The sequence below is a fragment of the Neoarius graeffei genome, chromosome 22, assembly GCF_027579695.1.
Source record: "Neoarius graeffei isolate fNeoGra1 chromosome 22, fNeoGra1.pri, whole genome shotgun sequence".
In the NCBI taxonomy this organism is placed as follows: Eukaryota; Metazoa; Chordata; class Actinopteri; order Siluriformes; family Ariidae; genus Neoarius; species Neoarius graeffei.
Genome location: NC_083590.1, coordinates 1,662,850 through 1,678,412, shown reverse-complemented (window position 1 = coordinate 1,678,412; position 15,563 = coordinate 1,662,850). Strand labels below are relative to the sequence as shown.

The 15,563-nt window shown below is 47.2% G+C and overlaps 1 protein-coding gene across 2 annotated transcripts; it reads right to left on the bottom strand.

Annotated features, from left to right (window-relative positions):
* Nucleotides 1-2,523: 2,523 nt before the first annotated feature.
* On the bottom strand, nt 2,524-13,736 carry LOC132870499 (coiled-coil domain-containing protein 134-like). Of its 2 annotated transcripts, XM_060904159.1 has the most exons (8): nt 13,654-13,736; nt 13,314-13,572; nt 5,593-5,736; nt 5,394-5,515; nt 4,960-5,044; nt 4,694-4,875; nt 4,501-4,572; nt 2,524-3,374 (listed from the first exon to the last, which is right to left on the bottom strand). In XM_060904159.1, exons 2-8 carry the CDS (start codon nt 13,375-13,377, stop codon nt 3,249-3,251), a joined length of 795 nt encoding a protein of 264 aa, XP_060760142.1. In that variant the 5' UTR covers nt 13,378-13,572; nt 13,654-13,736; the 3' UTR covers nt 2,524-3,248. The 2 variants fall into 2 exon arrangements, with proteins under 2 accessions (XP_060760142.1, XP_060760141.1); XM_060904158.1 differs by having other exon boundaries at nt 13,314-13,655.
* Between the last annotated feature and the right edge of the window lie 1,827 nt (nt 13,737-15,563).

Genomic DNA, 15,563 nt, shown 5'->3' with positions numbered 1-15,563 from the left:
TTAGCTTTTTTATTACATACACAAGTGTTTTACTGGGAAACACGCCACTGGTATTTCTCATACGCGCTCCATCCGGGACATGGAGAACCAAAACCATGACAAATCTCTATACATCACTCGTGAGAAACTTAATAATAATAATAATAATAATAATAATAATGTTAAATTTATATAGCGCCTTTCAAGAAACCCAAGGACGCTTTACAATTATAAACAAGGAAAAAAATAAATAAAAATAAGTGAATATAATTAAAAAAAAAAAAGTAAAGTCCACCAAGTAGGGGTCAGGATGTAATTCCTGTGGTGTAGCAGCCACAGTCCCACCAAAAGGCGCACGAAAGCGAGTCCCACATCTTCAGCACCGCCGCCGTGATGCCATCAGCGACATCGCTCGAACACCACGCCGTGAATCCACACAGCGAGCAGAGAAGCTCCGCCACGCAGAGCGCTGGTGTGTCCCAAACCGCCTGCACAGCCGCTGCGACACCACCGAGCAACATCACTCGGAACATCACGCCAAGCGTTAAAGCGCAGAGCGCTGGACAACCATGATGTAAAATGAGCAGCGAGCTCCCTGCAGTCCACAGCTGGGAGCACAGGCATCACCCACGGCGAACCAAGGCCTGGAGGGAACCGACACCCAAAACTGGGTCCAAAGCTACACCACAACCAGCGGACAAAACACTCAAACAAACATCAAACTACACAAACACACAGGAAAAAAAAAAAAATTATATATATATATAATTAAATAAAATGAAAATAGAAAAAAAAAAGAAAATTAAAATAAAAAAAGCTCTGGTGAGAAGCGGCAGCCAGAACACGCACGACGTACTCTCAACCGGAAACGGAAAATGGTTTGATGAATTGTTTTGATACATTTCGGTACTTTTTGTGAATGTGTCTATATAATAAGGAAAAAAAAAATCACACAGAAAATGCATTGTGGATCTGAGTGACGTATTTAAATAATATTGGCTGGCTTTGAGCGGCCCATCAGATATATTCCACTCAGCTAACGCGATACTGAAGGAGTGATTGGGATTTTCCTAATTTGCCCAAGTCATCCTTATTTCCAAGTGTTTCTGGGAATAATAGGGTTACTGAGTCTTACCCAACCATGTATATTCCTAAAACAGTCATATACTGTATGTATATAGTCTCAGTGTCCCAGAGACAGGTCGAGAGGTTTGTACACCAAGCTGAGAATTATTTCCCAACAGTATAACTTATTCAAATTTTACCTCACTGCACTTCAGAAAGTCTCCTGGATTTTTGTTGTGTTTGATGGGTGTAAGTGGCCAGTCGGAGTAAATATAAGACACTAAGTAGAAGGGCAAGATAGATTATTGAGAGAAAGTATTAACAATATTTGGCAAAATAAATCTGAAATCTCATTTAACCCTGACTGTCATTCACAAAATCAAAAGATTAAAAGCTACACAAGGAATTATAATTCCATTTTTAACAACTCCTTTTGGGGGCATGGTGGTGTAGTGGTTAGCGCTGTCGCCTCACAGCAAGAAGGTCCGGGTTCGAGCCCCGGGGCCGGCGAGGGCCTTTCTGTGCGGAGTTTGCATGTTCTCCCCGTGTCCGCGTGGGTTTCCTCCGGGTGCTCCGGTTTCCCCCACAGTCCAAAGACATGCAGGTTAGGTTAACTGGTGACTCTAAATTGAGCGTAGGTGTGAATGTGAGTGTGAATGGTTGTCTGTGTCTATGTGTCAGCCCTGTGATGACCTGGCGACTTGTCCAGGGTGAACCCCGCCTTTCACCCGTAGTCAGCTGGGATAGGATCCAGCTTGCCTGCGACCCTGTAGAATGATAAAGCGGCTACAGATAATGAGATGAGATGAGACAACTCCCCCCCCCTTACCCCAGTGATTTATTCCTTGCAGACCAATCAGATCTCGGAGTCAGTTCTCTGAATCGATTCATTAGGTTGGTTCTTTTAGCTGAACAGAGGGAGTCGAATCTCACAGATCTGAAGAACTGTTTTAGTGATCCAAAAAACATCTGAACTGGTTTCAGAAATGAAAATTTTCAGGAGATTTTACAATCTTTTTGCAGTTCTTCATTACTCTTCATCGATCACTGATTTTAATTTAATAACCTCCCTCACTGTTTTTACAGGTGGATGCGCACACACACACACACACACACACACACACACACACACACACACACAGCATCTGTACAAATGTAGTAAATATTTAATATCATCATTTTGAACATATTATACAATGCCCACTGTCCTAAAGTCACATTTATGTTTTCAGGATCTGATGATAATTAGTTAAATGATAGTTAACACACACAATGTCATTATCGTGGAGGATTTAAAACACCACTGCGCCGGTGTTCTCTAAATTAAGTCTGTCCTGTTCAGGAGGCAGCATCAAGACGGAGAATTTATCTACAATAATTGTGTTCATGATATAAATCTGATTCCTGACTGAGCCGCTGCAGTTAAACAGAGCGCTGCGGTGCTCACTGCAATTCTGTAAAAACGTACCTGCCTTTTACACACACACACACACACACACACACACACACACACACACACACGATTAAATCTTGAACCTCGAACTAACCTAGACGTCTAGTTCAGGTATGAAAATTCTGCTAAATCTCTTCTGTCCTTCTGCAACACATCACTGTATAAAAATCAGACTGTCAGTTGTGCACTAAAGGAATTCCCCTTCTTCCCCTGAGCTCGCACGGCTGTGTTCCAATCCCGCTTTAACATCACCCCTTGGCTGAGTGATCTCCGCGGTGTTGTTTAAGAATGAAGCGAGCGTACACAGTGATTTCAGAAAATGATGGAGATGAAAATGAAGTTTCTGCACATGGCCTACGATGCAGGGGAAGTCAACAAGGGGAAGTGTTAGACACAGGATTAGAACACAAGGCGTTACATCCTACCTAAACATTATAAACACAATCTCACACATTTATACAGTTTAATAAAGCTCATTATTTTTGCTTTACATTACATATATTATTCACTCATTCTCTCCCAGCGTTACAGTGAAACAGTATAAACTCTGATAAAGCGTCACAGCTGAACTTCACTCAGATTGTAAATGTAATGCAGCGCTCACTTCTCCTCCGTTTCTGTGTAATCGGTTCTCTCTCTCTCTCTGACCTGTTGTTCACCTGCTCCTCTACCTCATCTACACCTGCTGGAGCTCTGACTCGCAGATCCGAGCGCGTCTCCGTCCCCGCCTCAGCGTTCCTCCGGCGGGGGGTTAGAGTTCAGAGCGAGAGCGGGAAATCCGTGGCCCTTTCCTCATCTCTTTCCTCTTCTCCTCCTTCCTCCTGCGCTTCTGTTCTTCACGAAGAATTCTCTGGAAGGCCTCTGCGGTGTGGAGTACCTGAGAGAGAGAGAGACTCGCATTATTACCACAGTGCTGCGGAGTTCTGGACTCTGACTGGTCAGACGGCGTTGATTCATTCTCTAGAACAGCAGCTCTGACAGTAATGCATCTGCACATCGCAGCTTCATATTAATGCACCCTTTCTAACAAGTCATTGTTGCTATAGTAACAGCTCACTGACAGGGATCCGACATGCCATAAATAGATTTTTTAAAAATAAGGAACCTAGTAAGCCTCATTTTGTAAACTGCGCATGCAGGGACCACGGCCTTGCTTAAAGACGAGTTCTTCCTACCCCCCGTTACCTTCAAAGAATAACAAAATGCTGTGGAAAGATAGTGATAAAAGTATGTGCACCCCTGACCATCACACCCATATGTGGTTCTTCTCCAAACTGTTCCCACTGTTACATTCTGACTCAAACAAATAACCCCAAACCCAAAATAAGGCACTCAAAAACAGAAAATCATGCTCTTTACTGGAATTCATACAATTTTAACAAATACAAATTACCAAACCCATGGCCAACGTGAAGCCTAACGCTCACGGCCACCTCACACACAAACAAAGTCCTATTAATAGGCCTAGGTGAAGGCTTCGCAGCTGGCGACATTCAGCACAATCAACTTCCAGCTCCGCGCTGTCAACAGAGGCACCGCCCCGAAACGCTCGCAGGCGTCACACCACCAAGTCTGAAGCACACAGTGGTATAGAACGTCTCTGCGTGCTGCAACTTCGCAGTTTCCCTTCACTGGAACGAAGAGTCCGAACCTGTTCCAGCATGACGATGCTCCTGTGTGTGTGAAGGTTGGAGTGAAGCACTCGCGTGTCCTGCACAGAGCCCTGACTGAACTCAACTCCACTGAACACCTTTGGGACGAACTGGAGCCTCAACATCCCAACATCAGCGTCTGATCTCGCTAATGAACACACAGCCACGCCCCAAAATCTAACGGAGAGCCTTCCCAGAAGAGAACAACAGGAAAGGGGAATAAATCTGGAATGTTCAACACAAACACACCAAGGGTGCACATACTTTTGGCCATATAGTGTACACATGAGAGCTGAAGTTCATATGTAAATAGCACCCTGTGTATGTGGTGTGTGCGCATGCGTGTCTCACATCATCTTTGTCGGTACGGTAAGGGTTAATGAAGTCTGGAGATTTCTCTGTGATGCCCAGCTCCTGAGACATCTGTAACGAGAGAGTGGGTCTGATCAGGACTTCAGCACACCAACGCTTACAGCTTTAACGGTAACGGGCTTCTAAAGGGGCAGGACTGCTAGCGTATTCCAAACTCAGAACACACACACACCAGCGTGAGGACTTGTTGGTGACTCCCTCCGGTAAACACTCCTGACTGGTTACAGAAGCTCAGCCCCCAGCGCAGCATCTTCCCCCACTCAGCATTACGGTCGTAGTAATGATGGACGATACGCGGGAAACGCAGAGCTACATCCCCGAAAAACGCCGTGTTCTCCACCACATGGGAGTATGCTGCGTAAAACACACACACACAGGAATAAACACACGATATACAGCATTAATCTTATACATTTCATCTGATGAGGAGAAACTCACCTTCTTTAATCTTATCATCCAGAGGAAACGGATCATCTGGCTGCAGATTCGCAGCTACAAGAACAGCTCTCGAGTCCTCTAGTACCTACACACACGTTAGAACAGATACTCCTGAGGCCAGCGCTCAGAACAGATATGGGAGAGGGTCACACACTGATACACCCTCATAATCTCCGTTCCACTCCGCTAGCTGCTCTACTTCTACCAGCCCTGTCAGAACACCCCCCCCCAGAACCTGGATAAAAGTGTGTAAGAGCGCAGCCTCAACCCGCCACACCCTGTATTGCACCAACTGGCAGCTTCTCACTTTGCCTCACACCATCTCGCCCTGCCTTACATCTCCTCACACAGTATACACACCCTTCAGGTAAAACAAAGTAAGAGAGAAGATAGAAATGTTCAGATGAGACGGACAGATGAGAGGAGTGCAGTACCTTAAAGAGCCCCTTCAACATGATGTCAATGATTTTGTACTGCTGATTAACATCGTTCAGATCCACCAGGTTCTTCAGCGCGTTCAGCTGATCCTTCCTCTTCACTTCAAACAGACGCTTATCTAACACACACTTAGGAAAATAACAGATACCAATATCAACCACACACACACACACACACACACACACAGTAGGATACAGATCTCCAGGTTGGAGTCGTGTCCTTGTCGCGGTGTGTGTGTGTTAGAGTTCATGGAACACACAGCACTGAATGCTGCAATCAGCAGCACAGCACACACACTCAGCATGGCCAGTGGGGTGCGACACACACTCGGTAAAACTCCTGTAACACACACACACACAGGTAGAAAACACACTAATGGAGGTAAGAAGACAGTACAGGTTTATACTCCAGAGTAGTTATGTGATTTAGGTGTGTGTTGTGTTTTATATTACAACTAACTTTTCACCTTTACAGCATGGGGGGACCCCGCTAATTTAGATAATTACCGTCCAATTTCAAAATGGTCTGTTCTTGCTAAGATCCTGGAGTCCCTAGTAAACACCCAGGTTAAGGAATTTATGTTCCATGCGAGATCCTTAGTCCGGCACAGTCGGGTTTCAGGACCCAGCATAGTACCATCACTGCAGCATCTCAGGTTTTAAATGACATTATAAAGGCACTGGACAGGAAGATGAGCTGTGCTGCCTTGTTCATTAACCCGTCCAAGGCCTCTGACACGGTCAATCACACTATCCTGCTAAACAGGCTGCTTAACACTGGCATGAGCTCAAAGGCTGTTGGCTGGTTTAAGGACTATCTATCCAACAGAACTCAAACTGTTGTTGGTGTCAGTTCTCTGCCCATGGAGGTCATGAATGGGGTCCCCCAAGGCTCAGTATTGGGTCCAGCCCTTTTCACCATATACATCAACACCATTGCCTCTGTTGTTGGAAATGCTAAGATCCATCTGTATGCAGACGACACAGTTTTATATTGTGATGCCTCTACCCTGTTTCAAGCGAACCAATTGTTACAGCAGTCCTTTAACTCATTACAGAGCACTTTTGCTGGCCTAAGATTGATTTTAAATGCCAAAAAGACTAAGGCTAAAAAAAAAAAAAGAAAAAAAAAAAAAAAAAAAAGTGTGTTTCCGGTAACCCGACCGATCAAGAATTTCCGCGTCGAAATTGCCGAACGTAAAGTTTTTATTACAAATTTCCCTCGATATTTTAGTGTAAGCGGCGTTAGTTTGTCATAATTTTTTGTTTCAACGCATTCAAGTTGTGAAAGAAACGATAAAAAGTAAAATGTTTCGCCACTTCTATCAGCCCGCCTGCATAAACATGGAAGCGCACTTGTATACTGAAGGAGGAAGGGAAAACTGAGCCGAGGCGCCATTTTGAATCCTCATTCAAGGCTGTAATGCAAATTGCTTCCTCTTCAGTATACAAGTGCACTTCCATGGCAGGGAAAAACACTACATTTTGCCGCCTATGTAGTCCCCTATTTATACAAATCAGAGTCATTCAGGATTCAGCCATGTTTTTGCTCGGTGTTTTTTCTCGACCCAAGTTCTACAGTAGGCTAGGCGAGGCCGTCTGCTTTTAATGGAAGTAGCCTAGCCTAGGACGTTATTTTCACGTTATTTCTTGATAAGGTGTTTTCACGTTATTACATGAAAATATCATGAAATAACGTGATAATTTCGTATCATGAAATCACGTGATGTTATGTTATTACATGATAAATATATTGTAAAAACGTGATAACTTTTAACAATATCTTTTCACGTAATTACTTGAGCCAATTTTTTTGAGTGTGGCAGCAATACGCTTCCGTAGATCATAACTTGAACTCTCGCGATATTTTTTTTATTCATTTAAAGATTTAAAACACTTTTATTTTATTATGACGTGTGGTATAAAGGATTCTGTGCCAAAATACTATTTTGTAAGATGTTTACTTGTGTTAATTTTTTCGAACAAAATAAAAAAAAATTAAGAAAAAAAAAAAAACTTTTTCCTACCTACCGACCTTATTTTAGTATTTCATGTTACCGGAAACACACTTTTTTTTTTTTTTTTTTGGCCTAAGGTCATGCAGTTCACTAAATCACGATTAGCTTCCACTCCCTAATAATAACCACCCTAGATGGCCAATGTATAGAGAAAGTCTCAGTATACAAATACTTAGGTTTGTGGATTGAAGACAAGATCACTTTTAAAGTTCACATAGAGAAACTGACCCAGAAACTGAAAATTAAGTTTGGATTCTATTTTAGAAACAAAGCATGTTTTACTCTTCAAGCTAGAAAGAAACTGATAAATGCCACCTTTCTTCCTGTACTGGACTATGGCGACATCTTATACATGAATGCTGCCTCTACCACCCTACACGCCCTCGATACAGTTTACCATGGTGCACTACGTTTTATTGCGAATGCCAAACCACGCACTCATCATTGCACTCTCTATGAGTTGACTGGTTTCAGCTCTCTCTCACTGCGCAGATGGCTCCATTGGCATAGTTTTATCTATAAAGGTATTATTGGGAAACTGCCTTCATCTCTTTCTAATCTACTGTCTCAAATGCACTCATCTTATAGTTTATGTTCAAATAACATTATACTCGTAGGCTACGTTCACACTGCAGGCTGAAGTGACTCAAATCCGATCTTTTCGCCCATATGTGACCTGTATCCGATCTTTTATTGACAATATGAACGACACAGATCCGATTTTTTCAAATCCGACCCAGGCCGTTTGGATATGTGGTCCTAATTCCGATTCCTATCCGATCTTTTCATATGCGACTTCAGTCTGAACCGCCAGGTCGCATTCATCCGACTTACACGTCATCAACAAGCCACAAACGTCACTATTCTGCGCTGAAGTAGGCGGCGGGTCTCTCAAAAAAAAGTTACAACAACATGGCGCATAATCACGGGCGCAGATAGAGGGGGGGACTCGTCCCACCCAGATTTAAATTCACCTCGCTCGGTCCCCCCCACTTATAGGGAGGAAAAAACGTCTATGCTGTCTTTCTTTGCATAAGGCAAACCTCACGGAAAAATCAAAAGACTAATTACCATTCGGTTTATTGAGGTGCACAGCAGTGTATACATAGTTGCAACAACTCACAAAAAACAGACTGATATTCGGTTGGTTGAGCTGCGCAGACTGCACAGGTTGCAAGCTTGAGCTTGGTTGCTATGGTAACCCACAACAAGTTTGACAGGCATATCGGGGTTGGGGTTGGTTTGCTGGCAGCTTTGTCCCCCCCAGTTCAAAAAACGTATCTGCGCCCCTGCGCACGACATCAATGCGAGGGACGCTTCGGGCTGTGAAGGTTCTGAATCTTCTCAATGGAAGGACGCAGAGGTTAGGGAGCTGATTTCCATTTGGGGGGATGCAGCTATTCAAGCTAGATTGGATGGGTCATACCGCAACCGGGCGGTTTTACTTCCGTAAACACTGGCCATGCTCACTGCGTGTGACGTCGTCGTATCCTGCAATGCGCATGCGGAACACTTTTAGGTCGCTTTTCGTTCATACTGAGGATCACATACAAGTCGCATATATTTGTTAATGTGAACGACCTCACAAAAAAATCGGATTTCACAAAAAAATCGGAATTGAGCATTAAGCCTTGCAGTGTGAACGTAGCATTAGACACACCGCGAACACAGACCGAGTTAGGCAAGACAGCTTTTCACTTTGCAGCTCCCTGGTGCTGGAATCTCCTTCAAAAAGATCTTCACTTATCTGTTGCTATTCCTCTCAGCCATTTTAAAAAGCTACTCAAACACCTTCGATCTGACAGTCGTAAATGCGTTCACTAACTAACCATTCAGTTATTTCTGTGTTGTGCGGTACTCGTCTTGATTTGCTTACTTGTTTTTGTAGTTTAATCTCTCCAGTGTTATGTATGTTTTGTTGAACCTGTTCTTAATGTGCTCCGTTTCTATGTTTCGTCATACTTTGTGCAATGTCTATACGTCTGTATGTCAGGGCTCCCTTGTAAAAGAGGCTGAATGTCTCAATGGGACTCACGCTGGTAAAATAAAGGTCCAATTAAAAAAAAACATGATGTGGAGAATCTATCAAAGCCTGGAGGAGGAACAGCTATAGTTACCCTGTTAGCCACAGCGTTAAACCCACTGACAGGTGAATTACGCTGATCATCTCATTACAGTGGCACCTGTCGAGGGGCGGGGCTTATTAGGCAGCAAGGAGAAGAAGAGTCAGTTGCTGAAGTTGATGTGTTGGAAGAAGGAAAAAGAGGCGAGCGTAAGGATCTTGTGATTTTGATAAGGGCCAGATTGTGATGGTGAGATGACTGGGTCGGAGCATCTCCAAAGTGGCCCATCTTGTGGGGTGTTCCCGGTCCACAGGGGTTAGTACCGAACAAAAGTGGTCCAAGGAAGGACAACCGGTGAACCGGCGACAGGGTCATGGGTGTCGGAAGGTTAGCTCCCACAGAATCGCTACTGTAGCACAGACTGCTGAAAACGTTAATCCTGGCTAAAACAGAAAGGTGTCGGTGTGAACTTTCAGAAGTTTGTGCTGAATTTTTTTTAATTATTGACCTTGGGATTGTGAAAGCAGCTAAAGAAATGAAACGTTATTATATAAACCTGATATAGTTTTGTGATGCTTATTTGCAACACACAATGCAGAAATTAAAGCAAATAAGGAAGTAAGGTTCTCCTATGACTCGCTCCTATTTTAAAAGCTGCTCAGGGGCCCTGAGATCATGTTGTGGAAATTCCTACAGCTCAAGAAAAGCACTGCGCTCTGAGAACAGGTCATCATGTGTTCCTTTCGTATCTCTCTCCCTCTCTGAGCTGTCTGCTTATGGACACTGTGCATGATGCTGTAACCCTGTATAACCCTGACTCACTCCCTGAGCTCCTCCATCCTGCTTCACTCTGCACCCTGGTGTTACTCACTCACTCATCTACCCTCACTCTCTCACTCACCTCACCCTCTCTCACCTCACTCTCACACACACCTCATTCTCTCCTCTCACACTCACCTCACTCTCTCACACACTCACCTCACCCTCTCCTCTCACACTCACCCTCTCCTCTCACACTCACCTCACTCTCTCACACTCACCTCACTCTCTCACACTCACCTCACTCTCTCCTCTCACACTCACCTCACTCTCTCACACTCACCTCACTCTCTCACACTCACCTCACTCTCTCCTCTCACACTCACCTCACTCTCTCACACTCACCTCACCCTCTCCTCTCACACTCACTCTCTCACACTCACTCTCTCACACTCACCTCACCCTCTCACACACACCTCACTCTCTCCTCTCACACACACCTCACTCTCTCCTCTCACACACACCTCACTCTCTCCTCTCACACTCACTCTCTCACACTCACCTCACCCTCTCCTCTCACCTCACTCTCTCACACTCACCTCACCCTCTCCTCTCACACACTCACCTCACTCTCTCACACACACACCTCACTCTCTCCTCTCACACTCACTCTCTCTCTCACACACACACACACACACACACACACACACACACACACACACACACACACCTCACTCTCTCCTCTCACACTCACTCTCACACACACACCTCACTCTCTCCTCTCACACACTCACCTCACCCTCTCTCACCTCACTCTCTCACACTCACCTCACCCTCTCCTCTCACACTCACCTCACCCTCTCTCACCTCACTCTCTCCTCTCACACACACCTCACTCTCTCCTCTCACACTCACTCTCTCACACTCACCTCACCCTCTCCTCTCACACTCACCTCACTCTCTCACACTCACCTCACCCTCTCCTCTCACACACTCACCTCACTCTCTCACACACTCACCTCACTCTCTCCTCTCACACTCACTCTCTCACACACACACACACACCTCACTCTCTCCTCTCACACTCACTCTCACACACACCTCACTCTCTCCTCTCACACTCACTCTCTCCTCTCACACTCACACACACACCTCACTCTCTCCTCTCACACTCTCACACACTCACCTCTCACACTCACTCTCTCACACACTCACCTCACTCTCACACTCACCTCACTCTCTCCTCTCACACTCACCTCACTCTCTCACACTCACCTCACCCTCTCCTCTCACACTCACTCTCACACACTCACCTCACCCTCTCTCACCTCACTCTCTCACACACACCTCACTCTCTCCTCTCACACACTCACCTCTCACACTCACTCTCCTCTCACACTCACCTCACTCTCTCACACTCACCTCACCCTCTCCTCTCACACTCACCTCACTCTCTCACACTCACCTCACCCTCTCCTCTCACACTCACTCTCACACACTCACCTCACCCTCTCACCTCACTCTCTCACACACACCTCACTCTCTCCTCTCACACACACCTCACTCTCTCCTCTCACACTCACTCTCTCACACTCACCTCACCCTCTCCTCTCACCTCACTCTCTCACACTCACCTCACCCTCTCCTCTCACACACTCACCTCACTCTCTCACACACACCTCACTCTCTCCTCTCACACTCACTCTCTCTCACACACTCACACACACACACACACACCTCACTCTCTCCTCTCACACTCACTCACACACACACCTCACTCTCTCCTCTCACACTCACTCTCTCCTCTCACACTCACTCTCACACACACACACCTCACTCTCTCCTCTCACACACTCACCTCACCCTCTCTCACCTCACTCTCTCACACTCACCTCACCCTCTCACCTCACCCTCTCTCACCTCACTCTCTCCTCTCACACTCACCTCACTCTCTCACACACACACACCTCACTCTCTCCTCTCACACACACACCTCACTCTCTCCTCTCACTCTCTCACACACTCACCTCACTCTCTCACACTCACCTCACTCTCTCACACTCACCTCACTCTCTCACACTCACCTCACTCTCTCACACTCACCTCACTCTCTCACACTCACCTCACCCTCTCCTCTCACCCTCTCTCACCTCACTCTCTCCTCTCACACTCACCTCACTCTCTCACACACTCACCTCACTCTCTCACACACCTCACCCTCTCCTCTCACACACTCACCTCACCCTCTCACACACTCACCTCACTCTCTCCTCTCACCTCACTCTCTCACACTCACCTCACTCTCTCCTCTCACCCTCTCCTCTCACACACTCACCTCACCCTCTCTCACACTCACTCTCTCACACACACCTCACTCTCTCCTCTCACACTCACTCTCTCACACACACCTCACTCTCTCCTCTCACACTCACTCTCTCACACACTCACCCTCTCTCACCTCACTCTCTCACACACTCACCCTCTCTCACCTCACTCTCTCACACTCACCTCACTCTCTCCTCTCACACTCACCTCACTCTCTCACACTCACCCTCTCCTCTTACACTCACCCTCTCCTCTCACACTCACTCTCACCTCACTCTCTCCTCTCACACTCACCTCACTCTCTCACACACACCTCACTCTCTCCTCTCACACTCACTCTCACACACACACACCTCACTCTCTCCTCTCACACTCACTCTCACACACACACCTCACTCTCTCCTCTCACACTCACTCACCCTCTCCTCTCACACTCACCCTCTCTCACCTCACTCTCTCATACACACCTCACTCACTCTCTCACACACTCTCTTACACACTCTCACCTCTCTCACACTCACCTCACTCTCTCACTCACTCTCTCACCACACTCACTCACTCTCTCACGCTCACCTCACTCACTCTCACACACTCTCTCACCTCACTCTCTCACTCTCATCTATACTGCGCAGCATCAGCACGCGCTGAGCTCAGAGCATGCGGATCACTGTTAATAAACCCATATGCTAATTAATGTAAATGCTAAAGACCGGAAGTAGAGTGAGAGACCGCAGTGGATGAATGACTCTTACCTTTTCCACAGGAAACCGGAAGCAGCAGTGCTGGGGATCCTAACAACAAGTCACGTGTACACATCCACAGCTCTGGAAAGTGTGCGCGCGCTGATTAAAGTGATGACGTCGTGTTATTAACACTCATTTACATACACACACAGGATCGCGCGCGCGCCACTCCAACGCTGCCACGCGCTGCCCACCGGCGACCAATCACAGCGCAGCTTCTCTACAGGCAGCTTCCGCGTGCTGCTGTTCAGTGTGACCTCACTTCCTCCTGCGGGGGAGATCACACGGCTTTACTCTCACTCAGAACGCTTTTTAAATTATTATTGTATTTATATAAGCAGAAACAGACCGTCTGGCGCTCGCCGTTTCCTCCCGGAGCGATTTGAGTGGCGCACAGGGCGCTGTGAGGTGCACCATGGCACCGGGTCCCTCCTGCAGTGCATTGTGGGAGATGAGGAGTGCGCGTGCTGTCTGATACAGAGTGCACTGCAGCTGCGACTCCACACACAGCATTCTGCACACAGCATTCTGCACACACGCTACAGGCTGCGACTCCACACAGCATTCTGCACACACAGCATTCTGCACACACGCTACAGGCTGCGACTCCACACACAGCATTCTGCACACAGCATTCTGCACACACGCTACAGGCTGCGACTCCACACACAGCATTCTGCACACACAGCATTCTGCACACACGCTACAGGCTGCGACTCCACACAGCATTCTGCACACATGCTACAGGCTGCGACTCCACACACAGCATTCTGCACACACAGCATTCTGCACACATGCTACAGGCTGCGACTCCACACACAGCATTCTGCACACAGCATTCTGCACACACAGCATTCTGCACACAGCATTCTGCACACACAGCATTCTGCACACATGCTACAGGCTGCGACTCCACACACAGCATTCTGCACACAGCATTCTGCACACACAGCATTCTGCACACAGCATTCTGCACACACAGCATTCTGCACACATGCTACAGGCTGCGACTCCACACACAGCATTCTGCACACACAGCATTCTGCACACACAGCATTCTGCACACATGCTACAGGCTGCGACTCCACACACAGCATTCTGCACACACAGCATTCTGCACACACAGCATTCTGCACACATGCTACAGGCTGCGACTCCACACACAGCATTCTGCACACACAGCATTCTGCACACACGCTACAGGCTGCGACTCCACACACAGCATTCTGCACACAGCATTCTGCACACACGCTACAGGCTGCGACTCCACACACAGCATTCTGCACACATGCTACAGGCTGCGACTCCACACACAGCATTCTGCACACATGCTACAGGCTGCGACTCCACACACAGCATTCTGCACACAGCATTCTGCACACACGCTACAGGCTGCGACTCCACACACAGCATTCTGCACACAGCATTCTGCACACACGCTACAGGCTGCGACTCCACACACAGCATTCTGCACACATGCTACAGGCTGCGACTCCACACACAGCATTCTGCACACATGCTACAGGCTGCGACTCCACACACAGCATTCTGCACACACGCTACAGGCTGCGACTCCACACACAGCATTCTGCACACACGCTACAGGCTGCGACTCCACACACAGCATTCTGCACACACAGCATTCTGCACACACGCTACAGGCTGCGACTCCACACACAGCATTCTGCACACACAGCATTCTGCACACACAGCATTCTGCACACATGCTACAGGCTGCGACTCCACACACAGCATTCTGCACACACAGCATTCTGCACACAGCATTCTGCACACACAGCATTCTGCACACATGCTACAGGCTGCGACTCCACACACAGCATTCTGCACACACAGCATTCTGCACACACAGCATTCTGCACACATGCTACAGGCTGCGACTCCACACACAGCATTCTGCACACACAGCATTCTGCACACATGCTACAGGCTGCGACTCCACACACAGCATTCTGCACACATGCTACAGGCTGCGACTCCACACACAGCATTCTGCACACAGCATTCTGCACACACGCTACAGGCTGCGACTCCACACACAGCATTCTGCACACACAGCATTCTGCACACATGCTACAGGCTGCGACTCCACACACAGCATTCTGCACACACAGCATTCTGCACACAGCATTCTGCACACATGCTACAGGCTGCGACTCCACACACAGCATTCTGCACACACAGCATTCTGCACACATGCTACAGGCTGCGACTCCACACACAGCATTCTGCACACACAGC

What these genes read in the sequence shown, in the direction of transcription:
- LOC132870499 (XM_060904159.1), bottom strand. Translation starts at nt 13,377, where the DNA reads ATGTGTACACGTGACTTGTTGTTAGGATCCCCAGCACTGCTGCTTCCG. An exon ending in TGTTGAAGGGGCTCTTTAAG is followed by an intron (nt 5,045 to 5,393) that starts GTACTGCACTCC and finishes ACGTGTGTGTAG; the next exon opens with GTACTAGAGGACTCGAGAGC. An exon ending in ACCAACAAGTCCTCACGCTG is followed by an intron (nt 4,573 to 4,693) that starts GTGTGTGTGTGT and finishes CTCTCGTTACAG; the next exon opens with ATGTCTCAGGAGCTGGGCAT.